This window comes from Cavenderia fasciculata, assembly GCF_000203815.1.
Source record: "Cavenderia fasciculata unplaced genomic scaffold Scf_Dfasci-G-o-80e12.f1-5, whole genome shotgun sequence".
In the NCBI taxonomy this organism is placed as follows: domain Eukaryota; phylum Evosea; class Eumycetozoa; order Acytosteliales; family Cavenderiaceae; genus Cavenderia; species Cavenderia fasciculata.
In genome coordinates this window covers 692378-712688 of record NW_004457735.1, presented here as the reverse complement: position 1 = coordinate 712688, position 20311 = coordinate 692378, and the positions used below count along the sequence as shown (strand labels likewise).

The window sequence follows — 20311 nt, the reverse complement described above, 5'->3', positions numbered from 1 at the left end:
ATCATTATCAGTACCATCAGGTAATTGAATAAAAAGTAAATAATGTAATGCTAGTGCAGGCATAAAGCATTTATCTCAATCGTATATCTATAAATAAATATAAACAACAAAGAGGTGTATGTATGAGTATCACTACTAGTAGTTTTCAATTTAAACACGAATTTAATACATACAAGATAGTCAAACATTATCTTTCATTATACTTTAAATTGCAAGCACTATAAAAGATATGTAGTATCACTTGCTTTGAACAACCTCGGTCAAGAAATTTTAGCAAATGCAGCCTAAAATTAATAATACCGTGCTTTATGGAGATAAATAAATCGATAAAAAAAAATTATAATTATAATTATAATTTCTATCATGGTACCAAAAGATGAATGTGTACGACGACGAGCTGATCAAGTCATACTAGACATTACTTATAAACTATGTAATATTGCTGATCCACATAAAGATGATGATCTCGTATGTATTGTAGTTGGATACAAATATGAGGGGTTGAATGATCACAGTAGGAATAAGGTAATAAGATACTCACACTCTTTGTTGTTTATATTTACAGATATACGATAAAGATAATATCCATCCTTCAACAGCATTGATTCAATTACTTTTTATTCAATTACCCTATGGCACTGATAATGACAAGTGTCTGTTTCATCATCTATCATATGAAACAAAGAAACATATGCATGAAATCATACTCGAGCATATCAAACAATCAAAGGAGTTTGTTCACCATGAAATGGAATTAATTCAATTAATGATATCAAACCAATGTATGTTTATATAGATATTATGATAGATATCATTGATTAGACAAGTAGACTGATCAATCTCTATTATTGTCATAACAACAGATAACAATGATGAAGATATTTATTTATTATTCAAACATTTAATTGGTTTAATACTTTGTTTGATGATAAGTTGGTCAATGATTGGGTAGAGAAACAAAAAAGACATTATAGCACAATGATTCCATTCATTTTAGATGGTATTATTAGATTGCATAACTATGATGCACACATTAGAGACAAATATTTGGATGTCATATATGATACTTTGGATACTATATTTCGTGTCTATAAGGACCCCAATATATCCAAAAGTGTTTGTAGAGACAAACCCGTTTATATGTTTTTATTGGTGCTCAAAGAGTATAGTTTTTAAGATCAAAGAGGTAAAGAATTAAAAAGGATGATTTCACAGACAGTATTCCTTGAACATTCCGATACTGAATGGACCAATCAAATTTCTTGTGACTTTTTAAAAGAGTATTAAAACTATATTCTTGGATGCTCACAATGATGGTTATTTCGTACCACAACTTATTGAATATATGAATGTGTTTGATACAGAAGATTTTAACGACATCAAGTATGAAGAGCCAATAATTGCCAAGAAAATTCGATCTTTTAAAGCGACTCAGCATCAAGTATTATCTATTCTATTCGAACATTTCAACCGATGCCTAACACAAACATGGAAGGATAAATTAATAGTTCTCTCAAATTATTAAATATGTTTGATCACGTAAATGAGGATTGGAAAACATATTTTAGTATTGATCTTCTCAAAACGTATGAATATAATATTTTAATCAAGCGATATATATACCGATCTATTCTAACAACAACAATTATTATTTTAAAAATAGAGTCATATCAGAAACATTAAAAGAGGATAATGAACTTGTTCAACGCGAATTATTGAAATTTATTAAACAGTTCTGCAATATGCCTTACTATCTTGATATGTTTGTCGATAGTATAGAGTTTCGAGATATCATCAAAGAAACTTTTAATCACATCATCAATCAAGCTTCACCATATTCTCATTTATTATCCTCTCTTGTCAAGGTCTGTGATCAAGATCGTCGTAATAGGAATCAATTTGCATCCCTAATTTTGGAAAGAATATTTCCTACAGAACCTCTTTGGCAAGAATGTATTGTCAACCTCGTTTTAAAGTCGATTCAATCAAATCATAGGAAGGTCTTAGTTTCTGCTATATCCTTGGTACGCTCGTTCTCAGACTATCACATTCCTCAATTTCCAGTAGGTACAAGCGATCTGTTAACTTTTGCCATCCTTTAATTATTAATCACCAAAATTTATTTATTTTTTTAGAGCTTAAAAGCATTATCAAAAGCAACCATTGCATTATTGGATCGTTTTCAAAATGACGATGACATTTTATATAGAGCCTCTGAATTGTTTCATCTTACTATCGTTCAACTTGGATTCAAAGAGATCAATCAATTTATTCAACGAATATTATTTTCAAAACAATATAAACACCATCAAATCGATAACTTTGTGGGAAGATATCTTGTTAAATGGATCGCCAGATCTGAAATGAACTTGTCAATCTATTTACCAAGAGCTATGAAAATAATAATAATTGGTCAACCAATCAATAGTTGGGTATCCACTCTTTCATACTTGTTTAAACGCCCACATAAAGCAACAACAAATCAATACATTCAACATTTAATCACACCCTTGATCCAACTACACTCCAGCCAATCACCATATACCCACACAACAGAAAAAGCAAAGGCCTCAAAATTATTGAGCCTCCTATACACAAGAACAGTGGAATACAAAGGAATACACCACCAAGAATCTACTCTACTATTTCAACAAATACTCGATTCATTGGCTGAGGCAATGCCCTATGATCTATCTCAAGCAAATCCAGATGTACTAGAGCTTCTCAGATACCATTTGGCTGCAGCCACTAAAATGGTCGAACAAATAATACTTGGAGAAGGAAACATTACAACCGATCAAATATTACAAATCATCGATTTGATAGTACAAGCACAACATTATACTATTAGCACATATCGTCTATTTCGCTGGAGCTGGGATGAATTGCCAGAGATTGACATTTTGGTAAAGACACTAGTTTCAATGGACGGTCAATTGAACACCATTGAAATGATATCATTCTATGTGATTGGTAGGGTTATCGATTGGATCAATCAAAATATGGGATCAACAAAAAGTGACTTGTCTTCAAAAGTCGAGTTGGTCATTGATTTCTATGATGAACTAAATATTTTTCCACTAAGCATTACAATGTCACCAACAGAGGAGATATCATATTCTGAATGGATTGATCTATTGATAGTGGCACTTGAAAAGAACACGAGATATAGCCCAAGAGATCTCACCAAGGAATTAAAACAAATAAAAAAAAAATAAAAATAAATAAATATTTAAAGTTGATGACCAACGATTGATATCTATCTTTTCCAATTGTTTTGATTCCTCCTTAAAAAAAATAATAATTTGATGAATAATTCCCCTCCTTTTTTTCAGGAAAATTTTTTTTATGTATTTATTTGATGTAAAGAATGTCTCCTAACAAAGAAGAAGAGTTATTTAGAAAGATCATTCGATCAGTAGTTCTAAGAACGATAATATTCAATCATGTGAGAGAGATTAGAATGTTGTTGGGTACAACTCTGTACAAGATACCAGGAACAAAGTACACCGTCGATCTTGGCCAACTCAATCAACATCACAGATTCATCGAAAGAAAGTATGCATTGTGGTATCCACTTTATTTCGGCCGTGTTTAAAAACCGCATGCATTTAGGTTGGGTGCATTGGATACAATCAATAGTTTGTTACAAAACTCTGTATCCAAGTTGGTCAAACGTTCAATACAACTCATGTCTTTGGAGAATGTAAATGATGGTGGTTCTACTTCTGGCTCTGGTGGAGGAGGACTTCGATGCAGACACCTTGCCTTGAGTATAATGGAGCTCTATACTGATCAAGAGTCAGCTGACTATTGTGTGGAAGCTGCTTGTGAAGCTGTAGATAAATACCACAATGAAGAGCCTGTCGCACTCTATGTGTATCGAATATCACATATTATCGAGATGTTCAAGTCTGCTGCCGGTAGTACCAACTTTGGCAATCTATACACAACAACTGTCGTCTTTCTCCATCATATCATAGATTACATACTTAATATGATCACAAGTACAATTGCCTGTATTAAACAAAACAATATTTGTAAATAACAACAATTGATTAACACTGTAATCTCTTTGAAACTCTATCGAAGACTGGCAGGTCAACTACCAAGATCCCAATCAGCTCTCAAGAAGTCAAGGAAATATTAAAAGCAGGATGGGATTTTGTTTCAGGATTCTTTTTTAGAGATGAATTAGAGCCTCCACAAGCCTCTGCGTCAATAATGATGATGATGAAGGCGACAATCAAGGCTTTGGACAGTTGGTGGCAGAACTTCCAATCGAGAGTCTCCAAACCATCGCTAAAATGTTGGCAGTCGATACCCAAGAATGTTTCGATAAAAAAGATGTAATCCAAAAGAGTATGTATAAATCCATTTGGATGGTAAATAATATTTCAACAAACGTTCACAATTACTAATACTTCCACTTATCACCACCAGAGATTATGAATGAGATCAAACAATTGACGATGAGGATGGTGAAAATGCTTACAAAGATGACGATGATAATGGTGAAGATAACAATGCAGGAGCAATTTAAATAGAACCAAAATAGTCGGACCCAATATAAGTCCCTAGGTGAGCTGAACAAATAAACTCATTTTGAATCAAAATTCAACATATCGATATATTGGTATGAGAGCAAGTCAGAATATTAGTATGAGACCAATTAACCGTTGTTCCTGAATTGAGATGATTGTTGAAATAGAAATCGTGTTTATCTTCAGGTGACCATGCATGGTGCACCTTTATATAACAGCCTTCATTTTTTAATATTAATAACGAGCACTATTGTTTTAAACCAACTGCCTGATAGCAAAGAATGTCACCTAGATCTAGATGTCGTGATATAATGTACAACTTTTCGATACTGAATGGACCAATCAAATTTCTTGACTTTTTACAAGAGTATATTAAAATGATATTCTTGGATGCTTACAATGATGGTTATTTCGTATGAATACAATTTTTAAATGTTAATCAACGAATATATACAGACCGATCTATTCTAACAACAACAATTATTATTATTATTCTAAAAATAGAGTTATATCAGAAACATTAAAAGAGGATAATGAACTTGTTCAACGTGAATTATTGAAAATGTGATTACTAAGTTCCAGTTGGTTGGGTGCTTTAAGACCCGTTATGTTGAAATTCAAGACCATTACTTTAAATGAAAGAAATAAACTATTGATTTAATTATACAACCAATTCAACAACTTTAATAATCACAATGCCAACAGAGTGAGAAAAAATAAATAAATAATTAATCTTTTGGTCTGGTGTTCATTTATTTATTAAAGTAAAATAATTAATATTAATTTTTTTTTTTTTTCAATTGTACCCATCTAACTGGTTTCACCTTCTTCGCTTTCACTGACACTTTAAGTTCCTTTGGATCTCCAAATTCTTTGAATGCTTGTACTGGAGTCATAAACCAAACATCGTGATACCCGTCATTGTCGCACATACATTCATACCATCGACATATTTTGATTAGATCAGTCTCGCTGTATTGTGATGCATCAACATCTCCATCATCTTCATACATTTTGAAAATCATTTTCTTTGATGTCAATTGTTTGATTTCATTCATAATCTCTGGTAATAGTAGTGGTAGTAATAGGAGTAATAGTTAACAATAGTGTTTGTAAAAATATTTTACTATCTCATACATATATACATACTCTTTTTAATTACATTTTTTTTATCCAAACATTCTTGGATATCGACAGACAACATTTTGGCAATGGTTCGGAGATTCTCGATTGGAAGTTCAACCACCAACTGTCCAAAGTCTGGTTGATTGTAGCCTTCATCATCATCATCATCATTGTCGTCGTCGTTTGGATTGTTAAAAGTGTAAATAGTATTAATAGCTTCATTGGGATCCTCGGTGTATAGCTGATCGGTCTCTTTGATTTTCTCCAAAAACTTTATTGAGTCTAGACCAAGAGTAGCTGAGGCTTGTGGAGGCTCTAATTCATCTCTAAAAAAGAATCCTGAAGTAAATTCCTCTCCTTTTAATATTTCCTTGACTTCTTGAGAGCTGATCATGGTAGTTGAATTCTATAGAGTTTCATAGAAATTACAATGCACTGTTAACCAATTATTGTTTGTTGTCTTTACAAAGATCGATATCATGACACACGATGATGTTTTGTTTAATACTTACTCTCCTTTTCTTTATGCAGGCAATGGGATTTGCGATCATATGAAGTATGTATTCTATGATCCTGTGGAAAAAGACCACGGTTGTTGTGTAAAGATTGCCAAAGTTGGCATTGCCACCCGCTGCAGCAGACTTGAACTTCTCGATAATATGTGATACTTGATACACATAAAGCATGTAAGGTTCTTTACAAGACTCTCCAATGTGGTATTTGTCAACAGCTTCACAAGCCATCTCGATACCATAGTCGGCTGCTTCTTGATGAGTAAAGAGCTCCATTAAACTCAAGGCAAGATGTTTGCATCGAAGTCCTCCACCAGAGCCAAAAGCAGAACCACCATCATTTACATTCTCCAAAGACATGAGTTGTATTGAACGTTTAACCAACTTGGATACAGAGTTTTGTAGCAAACCAGTGATTGTATCCAATGCACCCAACGTAAATGTATGTGCTTTGGTATTGTTGTAAAAATAATATTGGTACCGCATAGCATATTTTCTTATGATGAATTGGTGATCTTCAATGATCGGACAAAGTTCGACAGTGTACTTTGTTCCTGGTATCTTGTAGAATGTTGTACCCAACAACATTCTAATCTCTCTTACATGATTGAATATCGTCGTTCTTAGTGTCACTGATCCAATGATCTTTCTAAACAACTCTTCTTCTTTACTAGACATTTTATCTAATTTTAAAGAACGAATAATTAAATGGACTGTACTTGCCAATGGAAGATTTTTCTGTTTTTGGTTTAATGAAAGATATTTGTAAGGGAATACAATACTTAAAATAAACAATTAATTAACACCTCCAATGCAGCTTGATGATAATATTATATTAATGTGTTGTCTCTTTTAATTTAATTAATTTTTAATTGTATTAATTTAGTGGTGACCACGTCATAACTATGACCATAACCCGTTTCTACCAATATCAATCTATCAATCCATTCGGAATATGATATCTTCTCTGTTGTTGGTGATATTGTAATGCTTGGTGGTATAATATTGATTTGATCATAGAAATCTACGACCAACTCGACTGTTGAATGAAATGACTTGTGCCCGAGCTCCATATTTTGATTGATCCAATCTACGACCATATCAATCACACGGGATGATATCATTGCAATGGTGTTCCATTGGTAGTCCATTGAAACTAATATCTGTATCAATTGGCCAATCTCTGATAAGTGTTCCCTATTATTATCATTAGAGTGAATTAGTTGTAGTGTTTGTACGATCAAATCGATGATTTGTAATATTTGATCGGTTGTAATGTTTCCTCTTGTAACTATTATTTGTTGAACTATGTCGGTAATTACACATAATCTCTTTATGTTATGATATATTATATTGAAGGGATATAGGGAAGAGGGAGTTGGTGGTGCAGTAAAAGTATCGAGTATTTGTTGAAATAGTCGAGTAGATTCTTGGTGGTGTATTCCTTTGTATTCCACTGTTCTTGTGAATAGGAGGCTCAATAATTCTGCAACATTTGTTTTTTCGTTGACATTATCTATTTTAGTGTTGGTGTATAGTTGGATAATAGGTGTAATTAAATATTGAATGTATTGATTCGTTGATTTATGTGATTGTTTGTAGAGGATTAAAAGGCTACGGATACAATCTTGATCGATTGGTTGACCAAGTATTCTTTTCATGACCAATGGTAAATAAATTGACAAGTTGCTTGCCGAATTACCTATCCACCCAACAAGATATACATTCACAAACCGATTGATTTGATCTGGTTGATATTGTTGTTGTTGTTTTGAAAATAATATTCGTTGAATTAATTGATTTGTCTCTTTGAATCCAAGTTGGTGAGTATGATTAAAAAACCCAATGACATGATCTAAAATGTCTTTATCTTTTTGAAAACTATCCAATAATGCAATGATTGTTGTTGATAATGCTTTTAAACTCTAAAAAATAGAACATTGATTAATAAACAGAAATTGAGAGGGGTGTCAATGTTAAAGTAATATCACACCTACCGAAAATTGCGGAATAGGATATCTGGTAGACAAGCCTAGAGCACTATTGATCAAAACCTTGTGATTTGATTGAACCGACTTTAAAACGAGGTTGACAATACATTCTTGCCAAAAAGGGTCTGTGTAGAAGATTTCTTTAATCTGTCGCCCAAGTCTACCATAAGCCCGAGGATCACAAGCCTCGATGAGAAAGTATATTAAACGAGGATGTGGTGATGAAGCCTGATCGATGATGTAAATAAAAGCTTCTTTGATGATATCTCGAAACTCTATACTATCGACAACCATCCAACGATAGTATGGGATATAACAGAATAGCCGAATAAATTCAACCAATTCACATTGAACAAGTACATTATCCTCTTTTAATGTTTCTGATATAACTCTATTTATTTAAAAATAATTTTAAAATGATATAATAATGGTTTGTTAGAAATATGATCAGTCTGCGATATTGATTATATTCATACGTTTTAAGAAAATCAAAACTAAAATATGTTTTCCATTTACATTCCTTTCCTTTTTTATAATCCATATTATTGTAATCAAACATATTTAATAATTTGAGAACGATTAATTTATCCTTCCATGATGTTTGTGTTAGACATTTCTTGAAATGTTCAAATAGAATAGATAATACTATTGGATGATAGTCTGTTGAAAATGATCGAATTTGTTTGCAGAGTAATTCTCTTTCTTCAACCCTGGTGCGATTATCCTTTTTCCAGTCTTCCACATCCATATAGTCATTGGATTGCTCTGGTGGTATGAAATATTGGTCATTATGAGCATCCAAGAATACTATTGTAATATAATCCTTGAAAAAGTCACAACCAATCTGACTATCCCATTCATCAAAGGAAAAGAGGCGTTTTGAAAGGTCATTAAATACAATGTTTGAAATCCTCCTTTTTAATTCTCTACCTCTTTGATCTTGAAAACTATACTCTTTGAGCACCAATAAAAACATATAAATAGGACCATGAATTATACTTGAGAATATTTCTCCATCCCCGTAGACGCGAAATATAGTATCCAAAGTGTCGTATATAACATCCAAATATTTGTCTCTAATATGTGCGTCATAGTTATTCATTCTAATAATACCATGTATCATTATTAGACTCAATGATCCATATTGGTCTTTGTTCCGATACTTAACTTTTTTGCTCAACCAAACATTGAACCAATTAAATGTTTGAATGATAAATAAATAAATATCTTTATCATTATTATCTGTTATTATTATTATTATTATTATTATCATTTAAGGTCAGTCTATTTGTTTAATAATATCATATTATATTAACATACATACAGTGATTAGATAGCATTAATTGAATTAATTCCATTTCGTGATTATTAAACCTCCTTAATTGTTTGAAATGATTGAGTAAGAGTTCATGCATATGTTTCTTTGTTTCATATGATAGTTGAGGAAACAGACACTTGTCATTATCAGTACCATTAGGCGATTTGATCAAAAGTAATTGAATCAATCCTGTTACATGATGAATATTATCTTTATCGTATATCTATAAATATAAACATGGGTGGTGTTAGGTCTAATATTATCAACTACTATTTTCAATTTATATCCAACAACTTGACAATACTTACGAGATCATCATCATCTTGAGTATTACACTTTATATTACATAGTTTATAAGTAATGTCTAATATTACTTGATCGGATCGTCGTCGTATACATTCCATCGATGTAGCCTCTTGAGTTGATATTCTAGTATTGCCATTTGATCGAAGTCTGAAGCAAAGAGGTCTGGCAAGTGGGGATGATAGCTTCTCGAGAATACCATAGAATCTTTTAAATGTTAAAGTATTTTCAAGTCGAGGTTCATAATCATCCCGAAAAAAAATGTTAAAAATGTCGAAAAAACCAAAACATTTTTAATTATTAGAACATGCTTTAACGATGGCTGAAGCTACGTTGCTTTCCCTCACTTTTTTTTAATAATTATTTCTTTTCATTTATCAATTCATTTTAGAATGATAAACAAAGAAGAGTTATTTAAAAAGATCATTGGATCAGTGACACTAAGAACAACGATATTCAATCATGTGAGAGAGATTAGAATGTTGGATGCAACATTGTACAAGATACCAGGAACAAAGTACACCGTCGAACTTGGTCGAATCATTGAAGATCACCAATTCATCATAAGAAAGTATGCATTGTGGTATCCACTTTTTTTTAACCATACAAGACCACATACATTTACGTTGGGTGCATTGGATACAATCACTGGTTTGCTACAAAACTCTGTATCCAAGTTGGTCAAACGTTCAATACAACTCATGTCTTTGGAGAATGCAAATGATGGTGCTTCTGCTTCTGGTTCTGGTGGTGGAGGACTTCGATGCAGACACATTGCCTTGAGTATAATGGAGCTCTATACTGATCAAGAAGCAGCCGGTTATTGTGTGGAGGATGCTTGTGAAGCTGTAGATAAATACTACAATGAAGAACCTAGCGTATTCTATGTGTACCGAGTATCACATATTATCGAGATGTTCAAGTCTGCTGCCGGTAGTACCAATCTATACACAACAACTGTCGTCTTTCTCCATCAGATCATAGAGTACATACTTAATATGATCACAAATACAATTGCCAGGACAAAGAAAGAAAGAGTATGTATTAAACAGGACATCATCGTGTATGATGATATCGATCTTTGTAAATAACAACAATTGATTAACACTGTAATCTCTTTGAAACTCTATAGAAGACTGGTAAGTCAACTACCAAGATCCCAATCAGCTCTCAAGAAGTCAAGGAAATATTAAAAGCAGATAACTCTACTTTTGGGTTCTTTTTTAGAGATGAATTAGAGCCTCCACAAGCCTCTGCTACTCTTGGTCAAGATTCAATAAAGTTGTTGGAGAAAATCAAAGAGACCGATCAGCTATACACTGAGGATCTTAATGAAGCTATTGATAGCATTAACAATCCAAAGGACGAAGATGAAGAAAACGACGACGACGACGACAACGACGACGATGATGATGACAACACCCGACCAGACTTTGGAGAGTTGGTGGGCGAACTTCCAATCGAGAATCTTTGTAAAATAGCCAAAATGTTGGCTGTCGATATTCAAACATGTTTGGATAAAAAAAATCTAATTCAAAAGAGTATGTATAGTATAAAAGATAGTTATTATTTACAACTATTAACAACTATTAATCCGACTACTCCAACTACTATTACCAGAGATTATGAATGAAATCAAACAATTGAAATCAAAGAATATGATTTTTAAAATGTATGAAGATGATGGAGATGTCGATGCATCACAATACAGTAAGGCTAATCTATTTCAAATATCTGAATGGTATGAATGTATGTGCGAAAATGACGGGTATCATGATGTTTGGTTCAAAACTCCAGTACAAGCATTCAAAGAATTTGGAGATCCAAAGGAACTTGACGAGATGTCAGACTTTGAAAGCAACGACAGTGACGAAGATGATGATAATAGTGACGATGATTACGAACAAGAAGAAGAAGAAGAAGAAGAAGATAGTGAAGATGATTGGTGAAATAGAAATCATCTAGATCAGTGCGCCCCTCCTATTTTTATTTTATAAAAATAATACATTATGATAAATAAATATTTATAAAATAAAATTAACTTTGATTAATTAGAACATTTAAATGTATTTTCATTCTCAATTTCTTTTCTTGAAAACAAACAACCAAATTATAATTTATAATTCTATTTATGATATTTCATTCTAAAAATTAAATAAATTAATTATTAATTATTTTGATGATCATCAAAATAAGAGAGAAAATGGATGCTCAAAAAGTTAATTCTTTTTGGGGATCATACTCCACTATTCAGGAGCACAACAACTTGTTCAAAACATGACAGCATCTTCTAACGGACTCCTTGAATCAAGGACTGTTAGATTTACTGATTTACACCAGAAGTTGTTAAATGGGCCATTAATCTTCTCACTTGGATCTAATACCAATGTGACATTATCTTGTCGAGACCTCTCAGTTATGAAGGATCTGCAACAACGAGCCGATCAAGTCATACTCGACATTGCTTATAGAGTATGCAATTTGGAGTATAATATTGCTTCAGATGATGATGATGATCTCGTATGTATTGCAAAGTATTGATTATCCTTTATTATTATTATGTATGCTCATACACCTTGTTTATTTACAGATATATGATCAAAAGCAAAGCCCACATCCTTCACTAGCATTGATTTATTTGCTATTTATTCAATTACCCGATGGCACTGAGAATGACAAGTGTCTGTTTCATCATCTATCATATGAAACAAAGAAACATATGCATGAACTCTTACTCAATCATATCAAACAATCAAAGGAGTTTATTCACCACGAGAAGGAATTAATTCAATTAATGCTATCAAACCAATGTATGTTTATATAAATATGATGATGTATCATTGATTGGACAAAAAGATTGACTGACCTCTTCTAACAACAGATAATAATGATGAAGATATTTATTTATTTATTATTCAAACATTTAATTGGTTTAATACTTTGTTTGATGAAAAAAGGAATTACGGCGCAATGATTCCATTCATTTTAGATGGTATTATTAGAATGAATAACTATGATGCACACATTAGAGACAAATATTTGGATGTCATATATGATACTTTGGATACTATATTTGGTGTCTATAAGGACCCCAATATATCCAAAAGTGTTTGTAGAGACAAACCCGTTTATATGTTTTTATTGGTGCTCAAAGAGTATAGTTTTCAAGATCAAAGAGGTAAAGAATTAAAAAGGATGATTTCACAAACAGTATTCCTTGAACTTTCCGATACTGAATGGACCAATCAAATTTCTTGTGACTTTTTAAAAGAGTATATTAAAACGATATTCTTGGATGCTCACAATGATGGTTATTTCGTACCACAACAACCCAATGACTATATGGATGCGGAAGACTGGAATAACCCACTCTTTTACGCCAATGTCTTTGACTCGAAAAAGTATAGTGACATCAAGTATGAAAAGCCAATGCTTGCCAAGAAAATTCAATCTTTTAAAGCGACTCAGCATCAAGTATTATCTATTCTATTCGAACATTTCAACCGATGCCTAACACAAACATCAGGGAAGGATAAATTAATAGTTCTCAAATTATGGAATATGTTTAATCACAAGAGTATTGAATGGAAAACATATTTTAGTATTGATCTTCTCAAAACGTATGTAAATCAACGAATATACAGACCGATCTATTCTAACCACAACAATTATTATTATTATTTTAAAAATAGAGTTATATCAGAATCTTTAAAAGAGGATAATGAACTTGTTCAATGTGAATTATTGGAATTTATTTACCAATTCTGTAATATGCCTTACTATATTGATATGCTTATCAATAGTATAGAGTTTCGAGATATCATCAATGATGTTTTTAATCACATCATCAATCAAGCTCCCCCATATTCTCGTTTATTATCCTCTCTAATCAAGGTCTGTGATCAAGATTGTCATAATAAGAATCAATTTGCATCCCTAATGTTGAAAAAATTATTTCCTACAGAGCCTCTTTGGCAAGAATGTATTGTCAACCTCGCTCTAAAGTCGGTTCAATCAAATCATAGGGAGGTTATAGATTCTGCTATATCTTTTGTATACACATTCACATACCATCACATTCCTCAATTTACAGTAGGTACAATATAAGTGAAGTGGTTCCCCTTTATTTCTATTTATTAATCATCAATATTCTATTTATTTTAATTTAGAGTTTAAAAGCATTATCAACAGCGATCATTGGGTTATTGGATCGTTTTCAAAATGACGATAAAATTTTAGAGCATGTAATTGAATTGTTTGGTCGTATTATCGTTCGGCTTGGACCCAAAGAGATCAATCAATTAGTTCAACGAATATTATTTTCAAAACAATATAAACAAAATCAAATCAATACATTTGTGAGAAGGTATCTTATTCAGTGGATAGGTAAATCAGTAAATAACTTGTCAATCTATTTACCATCAGCCATGAAAATAATACTTCTTCATCAACCAATCGATAGATATAGTATCGACCGTCTTGTAATCATGTACAAACAACCACATAAAACAACAAACAGATACATTCAACATTTAATCACACCCATGTTCCAACTACACGCCAGTCCAACAACATATTCCAACACAACAGAAAAGGCAAAGGCCTCACAATTATTGAGCATCCTATACACAAGAACAGCGGAATACAAAGGAATACACCACCAAGAATCTACTCTACTATTTCAACAAATACTCGATTCATTGGCTGAAGCAATGCCCTCTGATCTATCTCGAACTGATCCAGATGCACTAGAGCTTCTCAGATACCATTTGGCTGCAGCCACTAAAATGGTCAAACAAATAATACTTAGAGAAGGAAACATTACAACCGATCAAATATTACAAATCATCGATTTGATAGTACAAGCACAACATTATACTATTAACACATATAGTGAATTTCGCAGGAGCTGGGATGAATTGCCAGAGATTGACATTTTGGTAAAGATACTAGTTTCAATGGACGACCAATGGAACACAATTGAAATGATAGCATCCAGTGTGATTGATATGGTTGTCGATTGGATCAATCAAAATATGGGATCAACAAAAAGTGACTTGTCTTCAAAAGTCGAGTTGGTCATTGATTTCTATGATCAACTAAATATTGTTCCACCAAGCATTACAATATCACCAACAGAGGAGATATCATATTCTGAATGGATTGATAGATTGATGGTGGCACTTGAAAAGAACACGAGACTCACCAAGGAATTAAAACAAATAAAAGAAAAAATAAATAAAAATAAATAAATAAATATTAAAGTTGATCACCAAAGATTGATTCACTGGTGAAAACAAACTTACCAAATTATAATTTATAAGTCTATTCATGATAATTATTTAATTTATTTTCTCTTTTAATTTATTTGTTGTAATTTAATGATTATTTCTCTCTTGTAATATTTGATGGGTTGTAATGTTTCCTTTTGTAACTATTATTTGTTGAACTATTTCAGTGAAGGCAACCAAGTAAGTTTGGAGAAGCGCTATTAAAGCGTAACCAGCTAGAGATAGATCAGAGGGTGGTGGTGCAGTAAAAGTATCGAGTAGTTTTTGAAATAGTTGAGCGCATTCTTGATGATGTATTCCTTTGTATTCCACTGTTCTTGTGTATAGGATGCTCAATAATTTTGTGATTCAATTTTAGTATACCATGTATCATGATTAGAATCAATGGGCCATATTGGTTTGTGACCAACTTTTAATTATTAAACGAATTAAATGTATAAATAAATATCTTCATCATTATTATCTATTGTTGTTATGATAATAATAATAGAGATTGATCAGTCTATTGTCTAGTGTAATCAATGATATCCATCATAATATTTATATAAACATACATTGGTTTGATAGCATTAATTGAATTAATTCCATTTCGTGGTGAACAAACTCCTCCTTTGATTGTTTGATATGATTGAGCAAGAGTTCATGCATATGTTTCTTTGTTTCATATGATAGATGATGAAACAGACACTTGTCGTTATCAGTACCATCGGGTAATTGAATAAATAGTAATTGTTAATGCTATTGAAGGATGAACATTGTAAAGAGCTTTTGGAACGTGATTCGTGCCACATTCAAACTCTGTGGAAGACCAATCGAGGAACCTGCTCCTATTACCAACCTGCTGTCCGGCAGGAACCCAAATGCCAATCTCTCGTCGGCCAAGTACTCGACAATATACGACGTAAAAGTGCTAACAGACTGGATAAAGACTACCCATCCCTCCAACGAGCATCTGGACCTTCCAACCCTACGTGCAAAGCTGATCGTCCTGTTGAAGATCTCTCTTGCCGCTCGTTCTGACGATCTGGCAGAGATGCTCACTCCGTCATCCTTGAACACCATTTACACCACGTCCGGTCACGCATTACAAATACAACTTGCCAAATCTAAAGTCTAGAGGAAAGATTGTCAATATCCTATTATATTGCCTCGACGACACATCCCTGTGCCCTGTAAACTGTCTAAGATCGTACCTGAATCTATCCAACAACAATCTTGGTCATAACTCTTCCAAATTCTTACTTGCATACAAGAATGCCACCGGTCTATGGTGCCAATTGTCATCACAAAGGATATCAAGCATCTCTCTCGACGTGATGAGCAAAGCTGGTGTCGACACTTCAATCTTTAAAGCCCATTCGATTCGTCACGCTGCAGCATCTGCACTGGTCAGAGCAGGCGTTCCAGTACCACACGTTATGAAACTAGGCAGATGGACGTCTTGGGACGTGTTCAACAGATTCTACAATCTGTCGCAACCCACTCCAAACACTATCTCGATTCTTTACATGCCCACATAGAATGTATTACATTCTGTATGACTAGATAATAACGGATTTTCTTCACAAGTTCGAATATCCTACTATTTTACAGAAACCTTTTTTTTTTTTTTAAATTAATTTAATTTTTCAAAAAGATATTCAACGAATATTATTTTCAAAACAACAACAACAATATCAAATCAATCGATTTGTGAATGTATATCTTGTTGGGTGGATAGGTAATTCGGCAAGCATTCCCCAAAGACATGAGTTGTATTGAACGTTTGACCAACTTGGATACAGAGTTTTGTAACAAACTATTGATTGTATCCAATGCACCCAACGTTAATGTATGTGGTCTTGTATGGTTGTTAAAAAAAAGTGGATACCACAATGCATACTTTCTTATGATGAATTGGTGATCTTCATTGAGTTGACCAAGTTCGACGATTAGAATGTTGTTGGTATCTTTCTAATCTCTCTCACATGATTGAATATCGTCGTTCTTAGTGTCACTGATCCAATGATCTTTCTAAATAACTCTTCTTTGTTTGTCATTAAATATTTAAGATGAACGTTCAAAAGCTTAAAAAAGGTGTGGAATACATGATGAAAATGAGCGGGAATATGGATGTTCAAAAAGTTAATCCATTTGGGTGTCTCTTACTCCACTATTCACACAACTTGTTCAAAACATGACAGCATCTTCTAATGAACTCCTTGAATCAAAGACTGTTGAATTTACTGATTCTATACAGAAGTTGTTAAATGGGCCATTCGTCTTCTCACTTGGATCGAATACCAATGTGACATTATCTTGTCGAGACCTCTCAGTTATGAAGCATCTGCAACAACGAGCCGATCAAGTCATACTCGACATTGTTTATAGAGTATGCAATTTGGAGTGTAATATTGCTTCAGATGATGGTGATGATCTCGTATGTATTGCAAATTATTCATTATTATTATTATGTATACTCATACACCTTGTTTGTTTATTTACAGATATACGATCAAAAGCAAAGCCTACATCCTTCACTAGCATTGATTTATTTGCTATTTATTCAATTACCCGATGGCACTGAGAATGACAAGTGTCTGTTTCATCATCTATCATATGAAACAAAGAAACATATGCATGAAATCATACTCGAGCATATCAAACAATTAAAGGAGTTTGTTCACCACGAAATGGAATTAATTCAATTAATGCTATCAAACCAATGTATGTTTATATAAATATGATGATGTATCATTGATTTGACAAAAATATTGACTGACCTCTTCTAACAACAGATAATGATGAAGATATTTATTTATTTATTATTCAAACATTTAATTGGTTTAATACTTTGTTTGATGAAAAAAGGAATTACGGTGCAATGATTCCATTCATTTTAGATGGTATTATTAGAATGAATAACTATGATGCACACATTAGAGACAAATATTTGGATGTCATATATGATACTTTGGATACTATATTTGGTGTCTATAAGGACCCCAATATATCCAAAAGTGTTTGTAGAGACAAACCCGTTTATATGTTTTTATTGGTGCTCAAAGAGTATAGTTTTCAAGATCAAAGAGGTAAAGAATTAAAAAGGATGATTTCACAGACAGTATTCCTTGAACTTTCCGATACTGAATGGACCAATCAAATTTCTTGTGACTTTTTAAAGAGTATATTAAAACGATATTCTTGGATGCTCACAATGATGGTTATTTCATACCACAACAACCCAATGACTATATGGATGCGGAAGACTGGAATAACCCACTCTTTTACGACAATGTCTTTGACTCGGAAGAGTATAGTGACATCGAGTATGAAAAGCCAATAATCGCCAAGAAAATTCGATCTTTTAAAGCGACTCAGCATCAAGTATTATCTATTCTATTTGAACATTTCAACCGATGCCTAACACAAACATCATGGAAGGATAAATTAATAGTTCTCAAATTATTAAATATGTTTGATCACGTATATAAGGATTGGAAAACATATTTTAGTATTGATCTTCTCAAAACGTATGTAAATCAACGAATATACAGACTGATCTATTCTAACAACAATAATTATTATTATTTTAAAAATAGAGTTATATCAGAATCTTTAAAAGAGGATAATGAACTTGTTCAATGTGAATTATTGGAATTTATTTACCAATTCTGTAATATGCCCTACTACATTAAAATGTTTGTCAATAATATAGAGTTTCCAGATATCATCAAAGAGGTTTTTAATCACATCATCAATCAAGCTTCCCCATATCCTCGTTTATTATCCTCTCTAATCAAGGTCTGTGAAGATCGTCGTAATCACAATCAATTTGCATCCGAAATGTTGAAAAAATTATTTCCTACAGAGCTTCTTTGGCAAGAATGTATTGTCAACCTCACTCTAAAGTCGGTTCAATCAAATCATTGGGAGGTTATAGATTCTGCTATATCTTTTGTATACACATTCACATACCATCACATTCCTCAATTTACAGTAGGTACAATATAAGTGAAGTGGTTCCCCTTTATTTCTATTTATTAATCATCAATATTTTATTTATTTTAATTTAGAGTTTAAAAGCATTATCAACAGCGATCATTGGGTTATTGGATCGTTTTCAAAATGACGATAATATTTTAGAGCATGTCCTTGAATTTTTTGATCGTATTATCGTTCAACTTGGATTCAAAGAGATCAATCAATTAGTTCAACGAATATTATTTTCAAAACAATATCAACCAGATCAAATCGATAACTTTGTGAGTGTATATCTTATTCAGTGGATAGGTAAATCAGTAAATAACTTGTCAATCTATTTACCATCAGCCATGAAAATATTACTTCTTGATCAACCAATCGATAGATATTTTTGTATCGACAGTCTTGTAAAAATGTACAAACAACCACATAAAACAACAAATCAATACATTCAACATTTAATCACACCCATGATCCAACTACACGCCAGCCCAACAACATATACCCACACAACAGAAAAGGCAAAGGCCTCAAAATTATTGAGCCTCCTATTCACAAGAACAGTTGAATACAAAGGAATACACCACCAAGAATCTACTCTACTATTTCAACAAATACTCGATTCATTGGCTGAAGCAATACCCTATGATCTATCTCGAACTGATCCAGATGTACTAGAGCTTCTCAGATACCATTTGGCTGCGGCCACTAAAATGGTCGAACAAATAATACTTAGACGAGGAAACATTACAACCGATCAAATATTACAAATCATCGATTTGATAGTACAAGCACAACATTATACTATTAGCACATATCTTGAATTTCGCAGGAGCTGGGATGAATTACCAGAGATTGACATTTTGGTAAAGACACTAGTTTCAATGGACGACCAATGGAACACAATTGAAATGATATCATTCCATGTGATTGATAGGGTTATCGATTGGATCAATCAAAATATGGGATCAACAAAAAGCGACTGCCTTCAAAAGTCGAGTTGGTCATTGATTTCTATGATGAACTAAATATTTTTCCATTAAGCATTACAATGTCACCAACAGAGGAGATATCATATTCTGAATGGATTGATAGATTGATGGTGGCACTTGAAAAGAACACGAGTTATAGCCCAAGAGATCTCACCAAGGAATTAAAACAAATAAAAGAAAAATTAATAAAAATAAATAAATAAATAAATATTACCAAAGATTGATTCACTGGTGAAAACAAACAAATGATAAATAAAAATATCTAATTACCG

The 20311-nt window shown here is 32.6% G+C and overlaps 9 protein-coding genes across 9 annotated transcripts; 6 read left to right on the top strand and 3 right to left on the bottom strand.

The window, feature by feature from the left end:
- Window positions 1-363: 363 nt before the first annotated feature.
- Window positions 364-3218, top strand: DFA_05107 (uncharacterized protein; the record flags this gene model as incomplete). Its single annotated transcript, XM_004360771.1, has 6 exons — window positions 364-468; window positions 566-782; window positions 998-1116; window positions 1280-1383; window positions 1664-2063; window positions 2136-3218. 6 exons carry the CDS (start codon window positions 364-366, stop codon window positions 3216-3218), a joined length of 2028 nt encoding a protein of 675 aa, XP_004360828.1.
- A 152-nt stretch (window positions 3219-3370) lies between these two features.
- On the top strand, window positions 3371-4543 carry DFA_05106 (uncharacterized protein; the record flags this gene model as incomplete). The annotated part of the gene is made up of 4 exons (XM_004360770.1): window positions 3371-3558; window positions 3616-3879; window positions 4199-4362; window positions 4458-4543. The coding sequence occupies 4 exons, from the start codon at window positions 3371-3373 to the stop codon at window positions 4541-4543; spliced, it is 702 nt and encodes a 233-aa protein (XP_004360827.1).
- Window positions 4544-4825: 282 nt separating this feature from the next.
- On the top strand, window positions 4826-4963 carry DFA_05105 (uncharacterized protein; the record flags this gene model as incomplete). Its single annotated transcript, XM_004360769.1, has 1 exon — window positions 4826-4963. The coding sequence occupies one exon, from the start codon at window positions 4826-4828 to the stop codon at window positions 4961-4963; it is 138 nt and encodes a 45-aa protein (XP_004360826.1).
- Window positions 4964-5139: 176 nt separating this feature from the next.
- Window positions 5140-6859, bottom strand: DFA_05104 (uncharacterized protein; the record flags this gene model as incomplete). Its single annotated transcript, XM_004360768.1, has 4 exons — window positions 5140-5173; window positions 5388-5607; window positions 5694-6075; window positions 6182-6859. The coding sequence occupies 4 exons, from the start codon at window positions 6857-6859 to the stop codon at window positions 5140-5142; spliced, it is 1314 nt and encodes a 437-aa protein (XP_004360825.1).
- A 179-nt stretch (window positions 6860-7038) lies between these two features.
- DFA_05103 (uncharacterized protein) lies at window positions 7039-9995 on the bottom strand (the record flags this gene model as incomplete). The annotated part of the gene is made up of 5 exons (XM_004360767.1): window positions 7039-8106; window positions 8236-8563; window positions 8649-9414; window positions 9497-9713; window positions 9888-9995. The coding sequence occupies 5 exons, from the start codon at window positions 9993-9995 to the stop codon at window positions 7039-7041; spliced, it is 2487 nt and encodes an 828-aa protein (XP_004360824.1).
- A 190-nt stretch (window positions 9996-10185) lies between these two features.
- Window positions 10186-11742, top strand: DFA_05102 (uncharacterized protein; the record flags this gene model as incomplete). The annotated part of the gene is made up of 3 exons (XM_004360766.1): window positions 10186-10830; window positions 10926-11334; window positions 11414-11742. The coding sequence occupies 3 exons, from the start codon at window positions 10186-10188 to the stop codon at window positions 11740-11742; spliced, it is 1383 nt and encodes a 460-aa protein (XP_004360823.1).
- A 328-nt stretch (window positions 11743-12070) lies between these two features.
- DFA_05101 (uncharacterized protein) lies at window positions 12071-15045 on the top strand (the record flags this gene model as incomplete). The annotated part of the gene is made up of 5 exons (XM_004360765.1): window positions 12071-12313; window positions 12384-12603; window positions 12783-13413; window positions 13486-13885; window positions 13963-15045. The coding sequence occupies 5 exons, from the start codon at window positions 12071-12073 to the stop codon at window positions 15043-15045; spliced, it is 2577 nt and encodes an 858-aa protein (XP_004360822.1).
- A 126-nt stretch (window positions 15046-15171) lies between these two features.
- Window positions 15172-15875, bottom strand: DFA_05100 (uncharacterized protein; the record flags this gene model as incomplete). Its single annotated transcript, XM_004360764.1, has 3 exons — window positions 15172-15395; window positions 15639-15738; window positions 15771-15875. The coding sequence occupies 3 exons, from the start codon at window positions 15873-15875 to the stop codon at window positions 15172-15174; spliced, it is 429 nt and encodes a 142-aa protein (XP_004360821.1).
- Window positions 15876-17260: 1385 nt separating this feature from the next.
- Window positions 17261-20242, top strand: DFA_05099 (uncharacterized protein; the record flags this gene model as incomplete). Its single annotated transcript, XM_004360763.1, has 7 exons — window positions 17261-17503; window positions 17571-17790; window positions 17967-18155; window positions 18248-18596; window positions 18666-19062; window positions 19140-19913; window positions 19985-20242. The coding sequence occupies 7 exons, from the start codon at window positions 17261-17263 to the stop codon at window positions 20240-20242; spliced, it is 2430 nt and encodes an 809-aa protein (XP_004360820.1).
- Window positions 20243-20311: the final 69 nt, after the last annotated feature.